Genomic DNA, 25,294 nt, shown 5'->3' on the forward strand with positions numbered 1-25,294 from the left:
ATGAAAGTTTGCTCTAAGTTTTCCCCATGATAAATCTATGAAAAACAAACAGAAAAGCACCACAGAAGTTAAATTAGCACATTATTCATTTGACTGGAAGTAAGTTACAAATCATTAAAAACACAACTTGTATTTACAAATTACAAATATTTTGCATTGCAAAGCACCGAGGTTGATATCTGAAAGCAAAGTGTATCTGAAGTTATTGATTACATATAGCCTCTGTGGTATGCTGTGCTGTTTGTTTAGCGTTTGGCAGAAGCCACTGTTGGAACAACTAAGATTTAACCCTGTGTCAACCTGAAAGCTTTAATATTCTCCTTAGCTGTACAGTCTTCTGAGAAGTTAAGCTTGAGAGGTGATCTTTAAATCAGGGCATGTGAAAACTCTCTACTTACCTGCTGTACAAATTTCTGGTCAATATATCGCTTTGCAATGCTAGGCTGAAAATCCGGGCTCTCCAAAAACCTCAGGAAAAATTCATACACCAACTACAAACAATGAAATTAATATTTTGAAGTTAGTAGGTACACTGTAACACAGATCTCAGCCCCGCCACCACCACAAAGTCAGTGGGACTAGTCACATGCTTAAAAAGTACAAAAGGAAACCGAAGCCTAACACATCACTGCTTAATCACAGCCTCTACTGGAATTTACTGCAAGAATTACAGTATCACGAACACTTTAATTCCTGGAAGAGTCAAAGCTTAATAAATAACCTACTGAAAATATCACTATTAGACAAAAAAACAGGTTCTAAGTATTACATATATTCACATTTCCTACTATATTAAGAATTTATAATGTAGAAATAAGTTACCAAACACTTGTCAGTGCTAAGGGTAAAATTATGTGCTCCAGCATCACATAATTCCTTAAACAGTTGAAGAAAAATCTGATAAGTGTTCCTGAAATTAGGTTTCAGCTGAAAACTCCAAAAATGAAAAGTCGTATTAAAAAGCTGAATGAATACAGAGAAACTGAAGAGTTTGACTTAATATTAGGTTTCTATATCCTTGACATTCAATTCAAACAACAGGACCCTCTGCAGACTTGTCTTCAACATCCTTTATATTTTGTAGTATATTATGTCTGTTAAGTTCAAGGCCCCATTCACTATGATTGCTCAACGCCCACAGTTGGAAGAACAGACAGGAGGTAAGAGTTAGCGAGGGCCTGAGGTAGCAGAGAGAGGCGTGAAGAAGCCAGAGCACAAGTCCCATATTTTGGCGTTCATCAGAAGTCCAAGAGACAAAATACTGTACTTCCATAACAATTGCAGACTTAGAAAATACACATAAGGCATCTCTTAACTGAGACAGAATTGAAAGGAAAGACGTTTTATGGTTGGACACATACAGGGCTACTTACGTTCTCAACGTCTATTTCTTAATGCCATGTTAAACAACTAACTAGTAATAATACTAAAACGCAATTTAGATACATAAAGACATCACTGACTGGACTTCTAAATATAACCCACACAGAACTGTTGTCATACAGGCATCTCTCTCAACTACTATACTATGAGTACTTATTAAACTGAGAGCCAACACCTGAGCAATTCACAATTATAATTATGAAGTTCACTTGAGAGAAGTGCTTGACAGTAAGTATTTTTTATCTAGAACATTTGAGATGACAGCTACTTATGCATAGGCTCAAGGAGGATATGCTGTAGCGGCAAAGTAGAAGCTCAGAAACACAAGTTTCCTTTCATTCCTTCTTCCCCTCTGACAGCCTCTAACGAGCTTTTCAGCAGTTTAAATGTATCAAATATCATGAAACAGAACTGTATTAAAACCCAAGCTTCCCTGTACAGCCTTAATTTGTCTTCTTGTGCATAAACATAATAGCACACAGTTGCACAACAGACAACATAGGACAGGATATTTATAAAAGCTCAGTAATAGACAACCCAATATTAATTTTAAATATTACCATACTTCATCCTGTCTTAGAAAGAGATCAACCATGACTGTTTAATAACTTCAGCAATGACATGGACAGTGGGATCGAGTGCACCCTCAGCAAGTTTGCAGATGACACCAAGCTGAGCAGTGCAGTTGACACACCTGAGGGATGGGATGCCATCCAGAGGGACCTGGACCAGCTCGAGAAGCGGGCCCATGTGAACCCTATGATGTTCAACAATGCAAAGTGCAAGGTCCTGCACCTGTGTCAGGGTAACCCCTGGTATCAAGACAGGTTGAGAGATAAAGGGATTGACAGCAGCCCTGTGGAGAAGGACTTGGTGGATGAAAAGCTGAACACGAGCCAGCAATGTGCACTCATAGCCCACGTGGCAAACTGTATCCTGGGCCACATCAAAAGCAGCGTGGCCAGAAGGTCAAGGGAGGTGACTCTGCCCCTCTGCTCTGGCGAGACCCCACTTGGAATGCTGTGTCCAGCTCTAGCCCTCAACACAGGGAAGACATGAACCTGTTGGAACAGGATGGCCACAAAAATGGTTCGAGGGGTGTTCCAGCGTCTGGAACACCTCTTCTATGAGGGCAGGCTGCGAGAGTTGGGGTTATTCAGCCTAGAGAAGAGAAGGCTGTGGGGAGACCTGATTGCAGCCTTTCAGAACTTAAAGGGGGCTTAAGAAAGATGGGGACAGAGTTCTTAGCAGGGCCTGTTGCAATAGGACAAGGGGTAATGGTTTTAAACTAAGAGGATAGATTCAGGCTAGATAAGGATGAAGGTTTTTTTACAATGAGAGTGGTGAAACACTAACAGGTTGCCCACAGAGGTGGTAGATGCCCCATCCCTGGAGACGTTCGAGGTCAGGTTGGTCAGAGCTCTGAGCAACCTGATCTAGTTGAAGATGTCCCTGTCTGTTGCAGGGGGGTTGGACTAGATGACCTCTAAAAGTCCCTTCCAAACAAACTACACCATGATTCTATTGATCTTTTTCAAGCTAAAAAGTAGATAAATTCATTAGTGATTTGTATTGAAATGGGAAACAGATGGCTGGAGGGAGGTTATTAGCACAGCCTCATAGGGAATAATTTTGGAATTAAATTTCATTAAATATTTCTGTCAGTGACGACAGCAAAGAATAGTCATTTGTGATAACTGCTTAGATAATGACATAATATTGGAAGCTACTGCCAGAAAAAGAAAAAAAAAGAGAAAAAAGTATGTCAAGGTTATCAATAAGAAAGGACAAGTTAACCCTGAAGGACTGGAGTCAGAAATACAGCATAAAACTCAAGGATTGCAAAGTCACAGTCAGAGATCCAATGAAAACATCTGCTAAGGGTTAACCACAGGATGACTAAGATCCATCTACACAGTGAAGCCACAGAAGTGACAGATGAAACCCTGGGATATTCCAGGAAGATACTGACAGCACAGATGAGATGCACAGTCCTACACATGCTTGAGGAAATTTATGTAAACCTGAAAGGATACAGAGAAGGAGCCACCAAAATTGCCACGGGATAGAGCACCTTTTACAAGTGAAGACTAAATTGGCATGTTTTATTTTCCCCTAAAGGACAGGGCAGGAAGGACAATTTTGCCTTCTTTCCATAGATATGGGGACTGCGATAAACATCAAGATGAAGAACTAAGTTAAAGCATAATGCTGTAACCTTGGACAGCTTGTACCAAGATGTTAAGTTTAGGGTATCTCCGTTTGTACCTTGGTTTTGATCCTTCTATAAAATAGAACAAGTCAGTATTAATGCAAGATTCTCAATATGTGATGACAAATAAAATCAGTTACACATCTCATTTTTAATATAGGGAGAGTATGCATTGGTAACCATTTGAATGCCTCATATAAACACATACAATACCAGAACCATAACTGTTGCTATTGCTCTTAAAGAGCTTTCAGGAAAACAAAATTTAGTGCTCATAAAATCCAGTTACTGAGCTGTATCACAGGGAAGTTTTGTGCACTGGAGGAGTATTTATGGAGTTTTGATGCTTACAGAATCGTCTAGCTTCCTGTTAGTCAGTACCACTGCTCCTAGAACATGTACAGCTGGTAAGGGGTATCAAATAACTTTGGAAATCCTTGAGAGCCTTGGAAAACACATCAAGCTTTATCCGAGGCATTTTGGGAGCAAGCTGCAATGGCCATTTCTGGATAGCCAGCCTCTCCCTTCTCCTGTATGCTAATGTCTGCAAACTTAGAAGTACAACAACAACAGTCAACTAGGGGGACAGGAATGGATTCTAGCCACAACAGATACTGGCTACTCCTACCTAAAAAAACAACAACAAAACAAACAGAGATAGAACAGGGAAAACTGTTGGACTTAGTCGTTTTGGTTCTTAAAATTGGTCTGCTTGGGTCAAAGAGCTATGAAATATATCTCCTATTACTTTGGTGATTGAATCTTCTTTCTTGCAGAGACCGCTAGAATATTACTGCTTTAAGCTACCAACTCCAATAACTGCAACTCCCCACACTTCAAAATACACAGCGGCTTTAATGCCAACCTGTTCAACCCAGTCTGGCTGTTACAAACCATCCTGAGTATTGCTTTAAAGCAACGTCTTTCAAGTGGCACTTATTTTACTGAGGGTCTGCAGTCTTCCGTTGTGACTACACACATTGGTAACTTACTAAGGCATTATCTATCATGTTATTTTGTAGATAAATGCCAACAGATTCAGCCAGAGAAGAGCAGAGATTCAGATTTTTTCTCTTCCCTCCCAGAAAACTGGCTGCCTGACTGCCAGATCAGGACAGAATACTGAATTTGTTTTACTGAGAAATCACAAATCACAGCCAGCAAAACATCATCCCCCCTCCCCACCCACCCTGGTGCCCCAGCAGTTCTTTAGAATATACCAAAAGTAATAATGGGGTTTGATATGGCAGGGCAGGGGGGAAATGGGTGTGCACACCCCCTTCCTCCATACACAAAAATTGACATTTCCAGCAGCTTTGTGCTCCTGAAGGGCAATTAGTAAGTTATCAAACTCAGTCTTCTACCATCCAGTAGCATATGAACTGTGAAAGAAAGGAGAGGAAAACCACAAACTGCTTCCATTGTCCTGCAATGAGCAATCTATTCCAAGGGCAGGATGAACAACTGATGCAGGAGACAGTCAATGATCAGACAGCCTGGCCAAAACTTGTTTAGAAGAAGGCAAAGGAAAAATAAAATTTCAAATACCTCAGGCTACAAACCTCTTGATTTCTCTTACACAAGTCTAAAGCACAAGTGAACTGGTCGCAGAAACCACAAGTCTTTTTCTATGAAAAGAACTGTGCGTTACTTAGGTCATAAGAGGAACTGAACTAACATATACAAATTTTTCTCCTGAGAGACATGGGCATTTTGAAGCCAGATGACGCAGCTACTGACTATAAGAGACATTTGCATAGCCCTTGCACACTCCCACCCCTACAAAATCAGGCCTCTCACCTAGATCAGTTATAGCCATTTCTCCTATGAATTATCTTACTTATATATGGCTGATTCTAATAACTATCACAGCCTTTAAGCTGCAGAATTATTTTTTGTGATAACTTGTTTCTTACTTGGTTGAAGTCTCAAACACTATCCTGAACATGTACTTATAGCCAAGACTAGAAGCCCAGTTTTTAAGTAATTTGTCCGTACATTAGAGCTGTATTATAGGGACAGAGTAGCATTTTAACTCTCTTAAGTGAAGGGAGAGAATGGCATACAGATGTGTGGTAGCCACTAATCTCCTAGCTACTACTAGGGAATTGCTACCTAACTTTGATTTAACAGATACTACTCATGTAAATTTGATAACAAGCTTCCCGAGATATGAACTTGGATGATTACAAGTTATCTAGGTTTGTTCACCTTTTAACAGTTAATTGGGGGGGGGGGGGGGAAGATGGGATCAGCAGTATTGCAAGTCAATCACATGATCGATTGAGCAATGCCATAAAAATAATGAGATTGCCACAGGAGTGCAACAATAGAATAACTAACCAACTGTCACCAAACAACAATGACTATATTGTAAAGTTTTTGCCTGAAGGGAGGGAAGAGGGTTGGAAGAATGAGGAGATATCTATTTCTTGCTCAAAAGACGAATACTATTACTCCACTTTTTGTTACTGTCACAAGAAACCAAACTGTTAAGATCCACTTACACTTTATTGAAATCACACACAAAAGTTGCTCAAGTGCAGGAAACAAACCTCTTAAGAACATTAAAAATATCCATATTTTAGGTAATTAAGACATACATATTCCACACTTTAACAGTTCATTTACTCCATTTAAAAAAAAAAAAAAAAAGGTATTTAAGCCATTTGGAAGTCTTACATTCTGCCATATTTACACACATTAAGAAAAGCACCACTTTTTTTCTCTCCCAAATATAGAAGCTCATGTGTATTATATAAGCAATTTTGACATTCTTACCAAAGGCACAAAATGACTCAAGTATCCATTCACAATTCTTGCCTTACAAGAAGGCTTGAATATAAAGGAATCACATACCTGTATGTGGGGCCATGAGGCTTCAAGAGTTGGTTCATCTTCTTCTGGATCAAAATCTGGGTTATCACTAGGTGGAAGTGTTCTGAAAATATTAGAACTAATCTGCAAGAAAAAACCCAATTGCTTAACTGTATCACTTTGCTTCCACAGATGACACTCAGCAAGGTACTGCTTTTATCCTAAAATTACATGAAACAAAAGTCTTTAAAAAAAAGTAAATCACCTTTATTCTTTATTTTTTTCTGCTGAAAACCTGCTAAATCCAAACAGCCAAAAGTCCGAAACAGACCAATGAAAGTAAGAAGTAACTTTTCTCAACTGATTTACAAGTTTGTAGGTAAACATTGTCATATTTAATTTTTCTCTGAAACCATGAAAGTTAGAAGAAAATTTCCGTTTCCCTTTATAAAAAGACCAATTTTTAACTATGTGACCCCAAGAGCTGAGACTTTATATAAGACAAATACAGTATGACTAGCCAATTATGATTTAAACAGAGCACTCTATGTATAAGGCAGACAGTCCGAAAAATATATCTTTTGGGAGTTCTTCACTTAATTTCAAGATATTTCTCACTTTCAAGTACGAACTGAAGAACTGTTTACAGTTTTTCACCTTTCATAACTTCAAGATGTTTCAAGGTTTTTGGAAGTCAGAAATACATAATTGTAACTTTTTGATATAACACAGAGCAACTAAGAAAAAAAATAAGAAAAATAGCTACCAAGTTACTTTAAGTAAAATGATACAAATATGATATAGCCATATCAAGTCAATTTCAAAAGGGTGAGTTTAAAAAGGTTTTTTCAGGGATCTTTGAAGTATATAGAAGCCTGGATAGAAAACCAATCTTTCAGATGTCAAAAGAAAAATAAATGTCATCTTTTCTGCCAGATGTAACATCCTGGATTTTAAATCTTTAACATGAACACAAGAGAACACAAAGCTAATTTTGCTTCTCTATTTTCTACTGTTTTTTCAGGAACGCATTTAGCCCAACTTTTCCAATCTTCTTTCAAACTCTTTAGTTTTCTCGATCAAATCTGTTTCAAATAACTGCTAACCACCTAAGCCTACTAAAAATGAAAGAGAATGTTTAACAGTTTGCAGCAAATGCTACTGCACAGCTTCCATGGAGTCTCCAAGGTGTTTGCTGACTCTTGCAAAGGGACTTTAAAAGATCGTGAAGTCACCCAGCTGGCTCTGCATAGAAGAATCAGCTGCCTCGTTAAACAAGATATAAAGCTATTGCATAAACTAATTTTTCATTTCCTCCTATGCACTTCGTTCTATGTCCTGTCACTGTCTCTTGTTGGTACACAGTAAAGCTGCAGACACTGCTGCTCTGGAGTAGAAGGGCAATGACGTTCAGTGTGGATGGGCACTACAGCAGTCTCCTAGTTAAAACCCAAACAGTACAGTTGTCCCTTAATGTTGTAAACATAAGGGACTTGGGATTCTGGGTCACAAGAGAAACTGGCTGGGGGGAGAGGAGGGTAAATAGGAGTCAGAGAATGTAAATTTTAATCAAGCCCAAAAAACAAGGCTATAATCCTGATTGTGTTATTCGATTTTGCCTACTCTTACTAGGTGCTCAACAAAAGCATCCAACATACAAATCCATCCCCTACAGAGACCTCCCTACCTCTGCTTACAAGTCTTCTGGTAACATCTCTTGAAAAATGCATCCTGTTATTTCTAGATGGATCTTGCTGAACTGAACCAGTCAACCCTTTAGCACAGAACCTCAGAGTACAGAATGCAAAAGTTTCAAGTCCAAGACAAAGGTACTAACTACTGAACATACTTCTGTAGCAGAAACAAACAGCAAGCCTCTTGGCCAGATCTTTAGAACACTAATTTTATGATTTTCAGAGTATTCAGTACTTCTACTAGCATAATTGGTCTCCTGAGAACATATGGAACTTAGAATAAACTGCGCAACATTTTTATGTAATAGCTGTCTCCCCAAAGAACTGGTTCATTTACTTCATTACATTTGAAATACTTTTGCTTCCGTCATGGTTTAACTCCAGTCAGCAATTAAGCACCACACCGCCACTTGCTCGCTCCCCCCGCCCCAGTGGGATGGGGGAGAGAATCAGAAGAGTTAAAGTGAAAACACTTATGTGTTGAGATAAGAACAATTTAATAATTGAAATAAAGTAAAAGAGTAGTAGTAGTAATAATATTATACAAAGCAAGTGATACAATTGCTCACCACATGCCGACCTATGCCCAGCCTGTTCCCAAACAGTAGTCGCTGCCCACTGGCCAACTCCCACCAGCTTATATACTAAGCATGGTGACATATGGTATGGAATATCCCTTTGGCCAACTGGGGTCAGCTGTCCTGGCTGTGCCCCCTCCCAGCTTCTTGTGCACTTGGCAGGGCACGGGAAGCTGAGAAGCCCTTAACTAGTACAAGCACTACTTAGCAACAACTAAAACATCAGTGCATTATCAATATTATTCTCCTCCTAAATAGAAAACACAGCACTACACCAGCTACTAGGAAGAAAATTAACTCTGTCCCAGCTGAAACCAGGACAGCTTTTTTCTAATGTTGTGCTAATAGAATTGATCAAAAATGTGGTTTGGGTTAAAACCCCCATTGCTTTTCTATGGGCAAATTCTTCTGTAGATCCTCTCATATTATTTAAAATATCCCTTTTCCTTCATAAAGTGGGGTCTTATCGCAAAATTGTGATTTAAGAAATACAAATCATAAGAGTCTTTCACAGGTGGACAGTTTTCTTGAGAAACCCAGCATTAGCTTTCTAAATTAAATCTCAAAGTTTTCTGAAAGTGATGTCTGAAAAAGTGTCAGTTAATGTTTTAAGATACAGCAATATTTAAAAAAAAAAAAAAAGGAGGGGGAGGAAAGAGAGAGGAGAAAAAAGGGGGGACGGAAAGAGGAGGAAAAAGGGGGGAGGAAGAGAGGGGAGAAAAAAAAAAAAAAAGGGGTGGGAAGGGGAGGTGGGGGAAGGGTCCCTTATTGTCTGTACTCTTCCCGAGGAGCTAAGGATTTGGAGAGATACTAGATTCAATTCAAATTTCTGAACATGCAGATAGGGATACCTGATGTTTTCTGAAATTCTGAATTCACAGCTTGTCCAAGCTACAAGGACAAGTCTCAGTTGCATTGGATTTTTACATGCAGGTGGGGAATGAGGCTCCGCTTCTGCCACCGATGCCACTCTGGCTTTTTTTCAGGGAATTTTTGTAGTCTACTCATCCTTTACTACCAGTCAGATGACAGTTGGGTTTCATTAAGGCTGATTTCTACTGTTTCATCCTAAAACCACTATCCTTCAAACTCCGCAAAAAACTCAAATGCTTTTTCTTTTCATGTAGTAACAGTCTAAAAATTAAAAAGATGTTTTAAATCTTATAGAAGCTTTGCTACAAAGAAAGGCCTCAAGCCTGACACACGTGTTGTTTGGAGGGAGAGACCCATCCAGAGTTCTTTCTGAAAGCTGGTACTTCGTCCTAATTCACAGCAAAGACCTTTTCTGCTGCCAGTTGCCAGGGAGACTAGAAATACTATTCAGGCTTGGAGGGATCTTTTGTCTCAAGCTCTGGAAAAGCTCTCACTGAGCATTTAAGGCCTTCTTCATTTTCTGTCATTTTAAGGGAGAAAAGGAGATTGTTATGGAAGGAAAAACAAGCATCCACAGAGCCCAATCATTTGTACAACACCACCTTATCTCCAAGAAAAGAAAACTACTCCAATATAAAAGAAAACCTCCCTTCAACAAGTATGATAGGCTAGTCAGTATACTACTTCTTCTAAAAAGAGGCTATAGAGGGCACACAGAGTAAGAAAATATTACAAGTATTCAGGCTTGCTGCCACCAGCAGCAAAAAAAAAAAAGCCAAAGAAGAGGTGGACATACTCTGTCCTTTATTTTCCTTTGTGAAGAGCATTTAGGACAGAAACACAGGTCTTTTAAAACACAAAACTATACAAAAACCCCCAGTGTCCTAGATCTTTTGTAGAACTTAATAAGCAGCTGGTGAAACAGCCAAAACGATTAAAAGGTTTCAATAATCCTAGCCCTTCTGTATAATGGCAACATTTCTACGCTTATTTATATTAAGGATCTGATCTTCCATATCATCTGCTCACAGAAAAACAAACCCAAAAACTACCAAACAAACCAAACAAAACCTTAAGAAAAAATAGCTTGCACTGTATAAAAAACTACAGAAGTTGTAGGCCACATTTGAACTTGTCTGCTTACGTTCCCGATAGCTACTTTTAAAGTCAGCATTGTGCCTATGTAAACTTAACCAAAGTTTAGTAACCATGAGCCTAAGTACACGGGCACTCAACACATTTTTTACATTTCATATTTCCAGAAAAAACAATTTTAAAATATTTCAGATTATTGTCAAGTGTCCTTTGGTTGCATTCCCTGTACGTGGAGTACATGCACACCTAAAACATCACTTACGTAGCATTTGAAAACACATAGAAAAAACCTGGGAAAGTCTGCAGATAATGACCACAAATATTTTGTTGCTTATTCAACAAGCCTTTTGTAGAAATTGTGCAGTACAAGTCATCCTGTGGTTTACAACTCGAGCAAACCACTTAGACTACTCTAGCACAGCTCTCCAAGGCCAAAACAGTAACAAACAGCCATGTAAAGTATTTACAAAGTAGAGTTGCTTTCTTACATTGATAAACCTTTCTGTTGACACTAGCACCCACAAGAATCTTTACCAGAAAAACTTTAGCCTGTCACTCCACTGCCATTCTTAAAGACAGGCAGCACTGAAATATTGCCATTTTCTGAACAAGAACATCTTCAAAGTTCACCCAGACTGCAAGCATCTGCAATATACCAGTTCTTTAATTTTAATTAACCTCAATGCACCATATTTCAGCTAATAATTAAACTTGTAAGTTGTTTGTTTTTACAAGCCTTTCTAAATAATTTTTTAAGCCAAGTTATCATTAATGAATTATATTGTATAAGCAGAGTAACCAAGAGCAATTCTGAGTTAGAGGCCAGAGTTGTAAACTGATAAGTGTGAGATATTTTATTTAAATTCAAAATATATAACAAGAGCATTCTACTTACCATTTTCACTATGTCAGCGTAAGCTGATTCAACAATCACTCCACGATTTGTTGAAACATATTCAACCAGTTCATTCAATGTTGCTCTCTTAATTTCTTTGCTTTTCAGGTCTGAAACAGAGTCCATGAAGTCAAAGAGTACACAACACTGTTGCAACTTCTGGCAAAAAAGATCTTGCTGTTCATTGAAGGTGGCATCTATAAAAAAACACAACACAAAAAAACCCCACCACTTAAGCCTGCAGAATCAAACTCAGGATTTCTAAATCTCTTTTCTTGACTAAAATTTGCATAGCTATCAGTTTATTACAGGGAATAGTATGCTCTACAGTCAGCAAATTAAGAAGCAATATTGTCAAAACTGAAAATATCTTTAAGTATGTTAGAATGAAAGACCTGACATTCACAACTTGTGTTCCATACAAGAAATAATAGCTCAACATAGGGCAGTAAATTTACTTATGGAAAATGAGTTCCTGAATTAACTTTATTTGAAATACATAGACATTAATAAGTACCAACTCTCCCTCACCAAAAGTCATACACAGAAGCAATGCATCATACTAACCTTTCATTCATCCGATTTGTCTCATTCTGTTCCCTAATCCTTTATTATGTAACCTGCTTAAAAGCTGTAAAATCTGCTTTGAAGGAACCTTGTCTTTTTACCCCAATGCAAAATACTTCACATACTTTTAGCATCATGTGGTGAATGTTCCTCTTAGGAATCAACTCCAATATTTCAAAAGGATTAATCCTGAATTTTCATGCTTTGGTCTACATAATTTATTACAATCTTAGTCATGTAAAGTTTTCCAGCTTTTTTTTGCCTATTAAGACAACATGTTTGGCTATGACTCGGCATTTTCATTTTAGAGTGCAGTTTCTCTATAAGCTGATAAGCAAAATTCCTCCATTAGTATTTCACATTAGCTCTAAAAAGAGGTGGATTACCAAGTACAGTACACTTGAAAAATTTAATACATTCTTAAAATATTTTAACTGTTCAAAAGTTGTATGATCACAACAAAAGCAGCCATGGTTTTAACTGAAAAATTGGTTTAATGTGCCTTTTGTTCTAGTTTTTAATTGTTTGTTGGAGTCCTAAGCCACTCCAGCAACATAGCAACACCTCATCTAACAGTTAGTTGGGATCTCACTCATTCTGGTGAAAAAAGTTTTATTTCCAATTTTACCTGCAAGTAAGGGATGCTCTCCACCTGAAGAATTTTAGTTCTGTCTATAGTCAGACTACTAATCCCTTAGCTTCATTCATTCACTGCAGTATTGATATTAGCACTGCTGCTTCATCATAAGGAAATTATCAAGACAAGAAAAAAAGCAACTGCCTTGTAATACTGAGTACTGAAAAATCTTAAGCTGCACTTTAAAATCTAAACAAACCACAAAAAGATCTCATGCTTCTCTATTGTTTTAGGATTATTCAATTAAACAAACTTCATTTCAAGTTTCTAAGTTTAACAAGTCACTCTTTGATAATGCCAGTTACTCAAGTTTCTTAACAAAACACCTACCATTTAGTGGCTGGAAAAACAACAGTCAACAGTTGCTTTAATATTCAATAATTATCTGATAGAATTATTTCATTTCCATAAGCAAAAAGTAATTGCTAAAATGGACCTAAACGCCTCCACTGTAATCCCAACTGCTCGCTATGCCCTGAAAGTTCGCACACTAAAATATTGTATTGTATTCCCTTCCCCATCTGACAGTTATGATCCTATTAACTGAGCATAACAACCTCAGTGAGCTTTTGAAAAACCTAGCAGTAACTACACCCTCATAAAGAACAATTCATGCTTTTGAATGTTAATTCTGCAATTTTAACCATTTTCCTTTTGAATAAAAAAAATCTTGCAAGATGCTTATTTCACTCAGATAACTACAAAGACAGGAATTGTTAGACTGCAAAATAATGAACATCAGCTGTAAAAACATTTGTAAGTTACATAACATTTCAGCTCAGATCTTCTAATATTCTACAGTGGATTGCATGAGTAAGTATTGTATCATAGCAACAAAGCAATAACAGTGACATGCTGAGGATAAAATCCAAAAAGCTTAATTTAAGGAACAGACACAGGGAGGACAGCTTTTTTTCCTGACACTAGCCCCAAGCTGATAGCCAGACTCAAACAGGAGTCAAACCCACTCTTACTTTTCCTCACTACAAACTTCACTATACTCTGTTACAAAACCCCAGCATCGAGGCACAGCTAAGAGTATTTAGCTGATGTTCAATAAAATGAGGTATCGTTAACCGAAATTTACCTAGAAGTTTCAAAAGCCAGCAGACAGCATCTGAATACTCCTAACAGTGGTTAAAACAGACTAAAGACCTAAGGTTAAAAGCAAGTAACAGGAAATGAGACAAAATAATCAAATCACTGATTACCTTTCCTAGAATATCAAAGACATCCCTGCATTAGCCACTTTTAGTTAGGCATTAGAGTAACAGAGATCATATCTCTCCTGCCATGCATCACCAGTCCATTTCATTAGCAATCTGATCTATCTCAATAAGACACATTTTCTCAAATGAAAAACCTGCCCATTAATCTGTTTTGTTGCTCGCATCATTCAAAGCAAAACTAAAGGTAAGATTTTCTTCTATGCTTACATCCATTTTCCATAATTACAGGGGGAATCATAAAATAAAAACATCTGCAAGGGATTAAAATTATATTCAACCATGGTAATACATAAGGTAACAAGAAAGCCTCTTCTGTTGTATCAGCACTACTTGTCTTCATGTGCTCAGTCCCTGCTTGACATATATCACATTTGTCCTGGGCATGTTATAAATGTTATGACAGATAACATTCTTAACTTTTTAAATCCTTATCTTTAACTATCCCAGCACAAGAGAAGCTAGACAACTCTACACCACGATAAAAATAGTATTGCCATAGCTTATTCCAGTTCTATGAAGAAAATAAACTGTGCCACCATTAATTGCATCAACATCAGAGGCTTTAGCTTTAGAAGTTTAACAACCTGTGGCATGATTTTTAAACCAGTTTTAATTTAACATCGACCAAGATTTACACCATACATCTGAAGTTCAAGATAGCTGCTTTGCTTCAAATACGCTAAATACCATAAGGACCATAGAAGATAATGTAAGTTCAAAGCAGACAGCGGATGCTTCAATAAAATAACCTTGTTGACAGGCTGTATTTTGAAGCACTGGGGGGGGAGGATTACAGTGAAGCCAAATTCTGTTACCAGCCTGTCCCTGAATTGCTGCATGCTGTTGGAAAAGACACTTTGGGGTGGGGTGGGGAAGGGAGGGAATGAAACAAAACATGAGGAAGCCTAAAGCAGAAAAAGAAGGAGCAAAGGCAAATCCTCCTTGGAAGAGTGTCAAGATACATACTTTAAATCACCCCTCAAAAAATGGTCTACACACTATTTGATCTAGGTGATCAAAATGCAAATGCCTCAACTTTATTTTCTAGAGACTGCTCAACAGAAGTGTGACTTAGGAAATTCTTTAAATCCACTGTTACATTCTTTGAAAGGTTGGCTGTCTAAGTTGATCTGAGGTCCTTGGGAAGGTAGTAATGACATTTTAGGCAGCCGTAGAAAAATTACTCTTAATTTGGTATGATGGTAGGAAATCCTAAAGACAAAAATTTCCATCCAACATCAAAGAATTATTGTAAATTATGATCCACTTTAACCATGACTCTTTCTAAGGATGTTCATTGCCTCTGGTCATTTCCACAACAGATGGCAAAATGTTTGTAAATGATGAAAATAGTTCATTTCATCCTTGCATTTCATAATGCTGAAGGTCTCAAACTATTTCTACTATTTACAAAAACCTGATCATTACAGACAGTAGCCACAATATCAAAGGATAAAAAGTTACAAACAAGCTGACTTGGAAGTTCCTCCTGAACAGAAGTTATTAAACATTAAAACTGCATGATTGTACAGTTTTGCCTCTAAACCAAATACTTTCAAATTTATAAAGTCATAAATCCAAGTCTAAGCATGGAATATTGAGTTAAAAAATGTTTGTGTGTGTGTTTTTTTTCAGAGAGGGGCAACAAATATAGATAGGGAAAGACAGTTCATAATCAGAGAGCTACCTCTCACTAGTCTATAACTGGAGAGACAAACACCACTGTATCACTAGCCAGGGGACTACAATGACATCTTCCCACAGCCTCTCTCATATGTTTATAGGTATTTCTCCTGGAAGGAAAAGAGAGATACTTCTCCTTTTCCAACAGAATTGTTTACCCAAGACCTTCTGTACAAAGCCAGAGAACCTAACATAAACCTTGCTTCAGTAGCAGGAACCAGAATCTAAGTCCACAAAAACTCCTCTCTCAACTACACAAATCGGAAATTAAAAAAAGGTATTTTCACTGCCAATACAAAATAAACCCTCTCAATTAAATATCTCTAATTAAATATTTCTACTTGGTCCTGAAACAGCTACCCCAGGAAGATGCAGAAGCCAGAGAAACCACCATGAAGTTTTCCTCTGACAGCCCCTTAAAGCAGTTGACAAACAGCCCTTTCAAACACTTCAGAGGACAACAATGATTTTGTTTATGTCCTCAAAGTACCGCATCCCTCCTTACAGTAAATCGAACATGGTAGTCAATCCTACAGAATTCCCTGACAAACTGAAATACAGACAAGGACTGACACATGACACGGATCATGCCATAGTTTTGCCATATACCACAGTGTGAAGTTTAGCATTTAGCCTCTGTAGCCTGGATACATTTACCATGCTATATGCAGTTGTACTCAATGCTGGAGGGATCTGCTAGAGCAGAGTGAGGCCATAACACTGACATGGAGAGAGAAACACATGTACTATGGGACATCAAGTATTTGGGTTTGTTTGCTTTTTTATTTATTTCTTCACATCAGTAAATTATCAACACTGTTCTACAGCCTGCACTTCTCAGAGATGCCATTAGCCTGGAGAAGAGTTACTCTCATAAACTCCACCTAGCCTAGATAAATCAAGCACAGGGAGTCATGTTTAACCTACATATACATATTTATTTTTGTTCTGGGCAGTTCTTGTGTGCATTATTGTTGTGATCTCTTGTAGCACCTGGGTGTCAATGTTTATGTTATAGGCATGGTAAAGTATTTTTACGAAATGGAGTTTTGATGCAATTGATGTTACAACAGGGGACAGACAGAATGTTTGAGTTCTCAAAAGTCTACATTTGCAGCTTGACAGGCAGCAAAATAGTTGGCTGACAATGAAATGGAGAGAGGTCTCTCTCCCCGCTACTCCCTTGCCGTTTATTCCTCCCTTTCCCTTCTCTGCTCCTAGTCACATCCATCCCTCAACGCTGGCTCTGGAACTTGTCAGACTCTTCTGCAAGCTGCTTTAACTCAATAACATGGCCATATTAGTGAGGTTAAATGGCTTCTGGAGGGGCCTGATGTGCATCAGCTCTCGCACAAGGTTAGTGATGGGAGCAGAAACTCCTTTTGGATGCAGTGAACTGTTGCATTAGTTTGCTGCCTCCTTTGGAACCATATCTCAAGCTTCTACAGTGGGATGATAACTGAAAAATCCTACCTACACATTAAGTTTGCTACTTTTTTGAATAACACAATTTGGTGTAGGGTGGGGTTTTTTGTTTTTGGTTTTGTTTCGGTGTTTTTGTGGGTTTGTTTTTGTTTGGTGTGCGGTTTTTTTTGTTTTGGCTGTTGTTGTGTTTTGTTGTTTGGTTGTTGTTTTTTTTAAATCACTTTAAGTTCATTTTTAAAGAAAATTATAGCCCCTGTGTGAAGTCTCACAGTGTACTTGGCTATACTGGTAGTCTATAACATTCTCCAGTAACTCTGTACACCTCTAAGAGGTTCCCACAATTCCAGCTTTTGGTAGCTCAACAGTCCAATTGAAAATGGTGGGGCTACTCAGACAAGCACTTGCGCAGCACCCTAGGTATCCAAGGAATCTTGTAATCAGTATTTTCAGGTTTTTCACACAGAAAACTCTGCCACCCTAAGGAATACGTACCATTTCTTAATAGGCTAGGACTGTGGGTTTCCCACCCACCCCTTCTGATCAGAGTTCAACAGCATACATTTTCAAATTACCTGTTACCCCAAAGCCTACAGGTGTTGCTGGAATTCTGGAAGGGGCTAAGTAAGTTCCTCTGTGTGTTTTCAGTAAACAGAGCTCTGACTTTCCAGGTCAGATAAGGGAGTCAGATATAAGACATATAATGTTCTTCTAAGTTCACCAGCAGTCTCTACAGTAGTAGGTTTGTCCACTAGAGAAGGAGGTTTGGAAAACAAAAAAGTCAAATGGTATTCTCAAACATCATGCTAAAAGGAAATTCATACTACATATAGGAAATAACCAGAACAAAGACTTGGCATCCAATGAAAGGTACAGAAGGTACATTGGTCAATCCTGTCTAGGACCCATGCGCTCATACTAACACTTAACCTCTACATTTCAGAAATCATAAGGACTGCAAAAGAAGCAATCAAGATAACGAGCCGAGCTTCTGCTGTACTTCCACTTATAGGTAAACTATTCTGCAGATGGTCATCAGGCAGGACTTGCATTAAGAGATCCACATGAACAGTACTTCAAAAATACAACGTGACACCCTACTTGTTCAACTGTCCCTATAGCATGTTTTATCCAAATTAACATACGTCTTTCTCCAACCAGTCGTGCAAAGTCAAATTAAAACTGCCAAAACCAAACTGTTCAAAATCATACTGCCAGCCAGTAAACCAATTTTCTTTTCAAATAGCTAAAGAAAAAAAATCACAAGTTTTGCTCATTAGAATATTCTGGATTTAAGATCAATTCTGTGATACATGCCGGGGAAGAAAGGGAAGAAAAATAAGGAAAAAAGATAAGTCACACATCAGAATTAAAACTAAATGAGGATAACAATCAACAATGACTTTTATTCACACACGTCATTGTGGTTTATGAAGTTAGTTACAAAGTCTAGGCTATAGATCATTTTTAAAGTTGTTTACTAAAAGTACTCCTGAAAAGCTATCTTCCATCCAATAACAGATATTGTTTTTTCAGACAGTCTCATCTGCCACTCAACGTGGCCAGCAGCTGACCTTAACAAATCAGGCCATAAAATCTGAAAACCCTATGCTGATCTATCAACATTTGTCACAAATTCTGTGACATGACTACTTGTAGTGATGATAAACTGCAAGCGTCTTATCTAGATTGTTTCTACCATCTTCCAAGGTTCTTCTAATCTCATATAGTTAAGAGTCTCCAGCTACTGCCACATTAAATCCCTTAATTTTAACAAAGATTTGAGTCAACCAAGACACTTCAGGCAGTAAGAAAGCATCCTGCTGAAGTGCTTTCATATTAATAGCCCTATTTCCTACTAATTACGGAAGACAACATGCAGTTAGATGCAAAATATAATAGAAATCATTCTCTTGGTACTCAAAAAGTTAAACAACAAAACTCTGGTAAGCAGGTCTGCCACAATTCACCTCATTTCTACCATACTTTCTCAAAAAGGAGAATTAAAGCAACATTGATTCCTGAAACAAACAAAAAACTCAAACATACCAACCACTGGAATGGGAACATAAACCACCCTGAAGTCATCCTTAACGAAGTGTACAACTTGAGCAATACAAAGGCTTCCTCAAGAGCACACCACCAGTTCAGAATCTAATTGAAATTCAGCCACATGCAACAACAACAAAAAATCCAGAAAAAATATTGTCCGATGACCTGACACAGTTGAATTAATGCTGCTTTTGAACGTACTGAGAAGTTACACAATTTGCATATGGTTAACCGTACACAAGTTTTGTTCAGAGTGATGCAAGCTGTATTTATTATAAAAGGCAAAGCAGTTTCACTTCTACCACAGCTGAAGTGTATGTTTTCAAAAAAACACACACGATTATGATACTCCTCGTGTATTTGAAACAAGCTTTCTTCCACCAGTAAGCCTACTATTATGTTCCACAGTGCGTTCCTTTATGGTTTTGGCATACACTGCTACTGTATTTGCTGTCTGCATTTAAAAACCATCAAGCAGCTTTAGTGACAGATCATATGCCAACACAGGCCTATCTTGAATATAACCAGAGGCTCTAAGAGTTTAGCATTCTCTCCTGCATGAAAGCCATTAGCCCAAATAATGTTTTCACTGGCTTGACAAAGGTGTAATAGCTCTTTATTATTAAGCAACAGTGATCTTAAAATAATTTAAAATAGGAACTCTGCCTCTTTAAGGACGAGTGCTAAATTTAAGGGTGATAAACCCTGTACAGAATTAACATGCACAGCCAGGTCATTAAACTGGGAAAGAAGGGAGAGTAATTGATTTCTGGAATGCGAAAGTGTTTCTCAGAAGATGTGAATATGGAATAGATGGCAACCTTTAACTTCAAATCACAAAAGTTGATACAAAGGCCCAAGCATTAAAACTGCTTTCCCAAAACAGAACACACAACTCCTAAATAGCGTTTGTTATACTGAAACACAAAGGTTTTTGTTACAGTCAAACATACATGCTTTCAAGAAGTCCTCCTAACAAGAGGGCAAATAAAGGTCAAGATAAAATCCTGGGAATAGGAACAGGTCCTCTCTTTAAAGCTCTCACTCAGGTTACATTGTATCAGCCACAAGCTGAAAGCACCCACAGAGAGGCTGGCACACAGCCACTCGTTACTCGTGGTAACTCACTCGTGTGCCAGGAAAACTAACCACGAGCAAGACCAGAGAGACTCTACCAACAGGAGACAACAGACCAAGTTTCTGAGATTGTCAAATCAAAGAGATCAGAAGATCATACAATCGGTATGATGCTGCTTATTGTTAATTATATTAACATAATCTTAATATTGTTAATTATACTACTCCCCAAACAAAAGCAGCATTTGCTCTTAAAGAAATACTATTTATTGAAGTGTAAAAGAAGAATAACCTGAACAGCTCTGCTCCCTGTTTCACACACACACACCCCCAACAGCTGTAGTGCTCTGTATGTACAAGATCAGGGCATAAAGACAGCTGAAAAGCAGGTGCCAAAGTTGTGCACCACAGACTCAGTAAAAACTTAAGCTCAATAACCATTATACAGTCCTGTAGTAAAAACATTCTCTATTCATAGGAACATAAACACTTTGCTCTACCAGAAGACCAAAACAAGTTGTTTTGCAACTTTTAAGCTTGAAAGGACAGAAACTGTATTTACAATTTGAGCAAGTTCCCTTTTTATGAAGTCAACTGCAAAACTCCTGTCTGACTGAAATTATGGGGTTTTATATTTAGTGAGCATTGATAACGAAGTATGCCATAAGTGGATCTGGTGTGGGTTTTAAATCTATGAACTTTTATTCCTACCCAATCATTTCCTCACCTTACCCAAGAAGAAAATAAATTTTGAGTAAGACTCTGAAGTTGCTCCAGTTTGACATCACAAAAGAGATGCAAGTCGACATTACAAATCAAGTTTGTTTGTATTTTCCCAGAAACTGAAGAAATACTCATGTCATTTTCACATGGCAAAATTAGCCCTGAGTGCAGTATAAAAATACCTTTTATCTGAAACCAAGGGCTAGCTGTTAAACATTACTTCACAGAAGTTCAGAAACTAATTTTGCAGTTAATTTAGCACGTATTTTAAATTTGTGAAGGGGGTGTATAGGGGAGTAATTTAATAGGAAATCTGTGCCAGAGGAAACATGCAATCTAGCCTTTCAAAAGCCAAGGAAAAACCTCCTCTTCCCTTGAATCCCTGTGTAACTCTGAGTGGAAGTTACAGATACTGGATCATTTCCTTGGATAAATACATACTTTAAGAATTGGCTAAACCAGTGTTTCTTAATTTTCAAAGTTCTCAGACAAATAAGATGAGATACTTTATAGTGATAACTGTTACAGTAGGAAGAACTAAGATTAGACTGGAAACACTGGTGAAATCCTGGTTCTGCTGCATTCAATGACCTAACTCCCACTGACCCCAATGGGAACAGATCATCCCGAGCAGATGAATATTTAAGCACCTGCAGGGTCTCTTTACCCACTTCACCTAAATTAAGCATTTTGCCTCATAAATAAGATATCGAGCTACTTTTTTCATTTATTTTAACCATATTCTACCAGTTATGTTCTTTCTATCAAAAACTGTAAACATCAAGTGTTCAGTAATGAGGGATCCTACACTGAAATATATTCCCATTTGGCAAAATCTCTTAGCTATTTTTAAACTCAATTTACACCATTTCCATGTACTGAATTTACTTTGCTCCTGCTTCCTACTCTTAAGGGAAAATACACAAATATACATTACCAAACCTTGTCCTTCCTGACAGTACTGTGGGACCCAACCTATGCCTCCCTAGGGAGTTCTGACATATACATCTTAATTTTTCACCTCAAAATAATTAACTACTGTTTTCCTACAGAAACCAACCAATGCTGAAATGCACAAATTTCACATACAGTTCAAAACCTAAGTGCAATTCTCATCACTTGTTTCCGTTACATACACATGGAACCAAAATTTATGCTGCTTAACAGGACTTCAGTCTTACACATATGCCGTATTTTAAGCAAGCATAGATTTTTTAATTAAAAACATCATCCACTTTTCAAAAGCTTTACCCAATTACACAGAATTGGAGCTTTTTTTAAAAACCTCATTTCCCCCCACACACTTTCCCATAAAATTTTACTTGGGAAGAGATTAAAATAAAAGCTGTGGTTTTATTTTTTAAAGGACCAACCATCTACAGAAACAAAGTAACCTATTAAATCACTTCTAAAAGTTCACTTGTTTACACAGTGATGCCCCGTGCTAATTCTCAAATACAGCAACAGCAGAAACAAAGTTGTTACCCCCTTCATATTCAGGCAAATCGCTGTGACATTTATTCTGCTCTTCAGATCAGCCTTCCTGGTCCATGCCACACTGTCCTTCTCTAACTAAACTTGCTTACCCCACCTCACCCCTTTCAGTTCTTCTGAGAACATCTACTGTGCTGCTTTTACCTCTTATCCAGAGCTTATGAACTCTCCAAGTGTGTGACAGTCTCACATGTAAACTTTTAATTAGTACTTTGAAAAAGTAAACTTGCATAACATATTGAAAGTTTTCCTGTAATGGTAAGGAATAGCTTTAATGCCTTTAATTCTCAGCAGTTTAAAAAAATCACTTATTAGAACATCATCTTTTTGGAGCACTATTCTTGAATACATTTGTTGTTAACTCCCTCCTTGACCTCCCAACTCCACAGCAAAATCATTTTTCTCTTCTACCATATTGATGAAGCTGACCAAAAACTACCAATTTCACCAAAGCTTTGCTCAGTAAGATAGTGAGAAAAAATGGCAGAGACAGGGAACCTGAGATGAGAACAAGGTAGAAACCTTTTCCCAAAGGTAGCTGAGCAACACAACAGCACAATCTTTAGGAAAAAACAAAATCTATAGCCTTCTCCTTTCACCATATTCACAGCAGCAGTACATGCTACTGCTTTAGCAGGCTACAAGTCACCAACAATCCTGATCAGAGTGCTATCTCTTCCCATAGCCTCCATACCCTTAAAATACCAAGGCCTAGCACCCTGCATCTACATTTCTCCAGCCTTTCTCAGCTTCACTCCCACACCCCCCCAAACAGAGTAGCCAGAAGCAGTACTACTAAATGCAATGATTGAAAGTGAATTTCATGCTCTAATCATGGTCACTGAAATTATGTTCTCCTTATTTTAAATTCTCAAGCAAAGACACTATTTGATGAGCCAACTCATCTGCAATCAGTTCCTGATGTAGAGAACAAAAACCCTAAGCCCATGAAGGAACATCATGGGAAGTTCAAAAACCATGGTTGCAATGAAAAACTATGAAAAAACTAGAAGAGAGTACGATACGAAACACTTCCAGTAAGTTCCAGAGCCAACAGGAGTGCTGAGACTCTAGATACTGAACTTGATGCAGCTACTGGAGAGGAGCTAGCTTCTTTTCTCTCTTCTCACTGAAGCTTCTCTAAATCAGCCCACCATTTCCATACTGTCCCCTCACCTATAATACACTTCTGGGTTCTTGCTTGGAGAAGAATACAAGTTTTCCATGCACTTAGTTGCCATGCCTAGCACTACTACAGACGAGAAAACCCATGAAGAAAAGCCATGCATAGTAGCCTCACAGAGCATAGCAGATGACAGTAGCATGGTACATAATGTATCTATACAGAATAGCATAGCAGATACCAAATCAAGTCTCACTACTGAGCTACAACAGTTACTGAGCATGTCTTAGCATTTGGACCAAATTAGATCAATTTGCATTAAGAACTACATGCTGAGCTCCAAAGCACAGCAAACATTAAGCCTCCAGACAGTTAATTTTTTTATATATATTAACAATATACAACTTATTTTTACTTTAGTCTTAGAAGCAGTTTGAACTGTTTTCGCTGAAACTAAGAAAATTAGCCTGAGGAACAGTTCCAAATAAAACTGTCCATACTTGGCATGGAAAACTTCAGTCCAAACAGCTTAGCAACGCTGTACGCAGCTGAGAATAAGGTCTTGTGAAGGAATATTGTAGGCGACCTTAACTATGATGAGCTCTGCCTTTAAGTCAAAAGCATACTATGAAATAGGCATCTTGTAGACAACAGGGCCGTGAACTCAGCAAAACTTAACAGAAACTAGTTCAGTAACTCCCTGATAAAAATCAATGATTCAGACATTAAAAAAAAGCTGTCACTGCTGGTCCAGTTTCTAGCAGAGCATTTTGCCAAGGCAGTCTTATACAACAGACATTATTTACTACCTATTCATCTAGTTAGGCTGTGGTTCCATACTTCAAAATCCACATGCTGTTATGAAACTATAAATCCAAATTTATCCTGCTCGATTAAAACAGGAGTCAGGACTACAATGGTATGGGAGATGAATTTCATACCCTTCCCAAGGAAAATGTCTTTTTTCATAAGAATGCAACATATACCCCGTTTATGCTTAAACAGAATATTAATCTTTCCAGAACTGTTGGTATGGCACCTTTTCAAAAGTACTAAATACTTTTAAGATAGATAGATTTAAAAAAAAAAAATATTTGAAATAGTCTTATTTTGATCAGGTAGCCTTGAACAATACAGTAATTCCATTTGTATTTCCTACAGCAACTAACATTACATTCAGCACCTGCAAAACTAATATCTGACTAAACTAGAAAGCAACTAATATGGAAAAAGAAATCTGATCCTAAGCTGGCACACGGAAGATGTGAAAGATTTAAATAGAAAAGTTCATGTGAAGGCTGTCAATAGGCTCTATATTTAGGAGCTGCTCTTGATGGAAGTATATTCTAAGACCAAAAACTCAAGTCTAAGGATAAAAAAGGTCAATTTGTTAAGAATTAAAGACTAAATGTTCCACTCCATAAACTAGGAACAGTTCCTTAATATAGAAAAAATTAAACAGCCCATTTTTCATGGAACTACATTAGAATATTAAAAAAATTCTTAAAGCTTCTTTTGCTATTATGGGTTCTCTATCTCCCAAAATTGTAACTTCACTAAACAGAACTTTTTACTACTTTACAGTGCACCCTGCTGACATGAAACATAAGAGTAAACCTAAATTCATCACAGAACATCCTCATCCTTCATCTGAAATAAAGATTAGCTTTCTTAAGGCAGAACTCACTCAAGAAGATTGTAGTTGCAAGGGATGCTGAACACAAAAGGTATAGGATGGAG

General features: G+C 37.7%; 1 protein-coding gene across 3 annotated transcripts in view; it reads right to left on the bottom strand.

The window, feature by feature from the left end:
• Positions 1-25,294, bottom strand: part of PPP2R5A (protein phosphatase 2 regulatory subunit B'alpha) — a 46,330-nt gene that overhangs the window by 15,441 nt on the left and 5,595 nt on the right. For all 3 annotated transcript variants that reach the window (XM_075088945.1, XM_075088944.1, XM_075088946.1), the window contains 3 exons: positions 11,548-11,744; positions 6,455-6,556; positions 399-491 (listed from right to left, as the gene is read on the bottom strand). In XM_075088945.1, coding sequence (XP_074945046.1) covers positions 399-491; positions 6,455-6,556; positions 11,548-11,744 — 392 coding nt within the window. The remainder of the gene's footprint in view (positions 1-398; positions 492-6,454; positions 6,557-11,547; positions 11,745-25,294) is intronic.

Source organism: Phalacrocorax aristotelis, chromosome 3 (genome assembly GCF_949628215.1).
Source record: "Phalacrocorax aristotelis chromosome 3, bGulAri2.1, whole genome shotgun sequence".
NCBI lineage: Eukaryota > Metazoa > Chordata > Aves > Suliformes > Phalacrocoracidae > Phalacrocorax > Phalacrocorax aristotelis.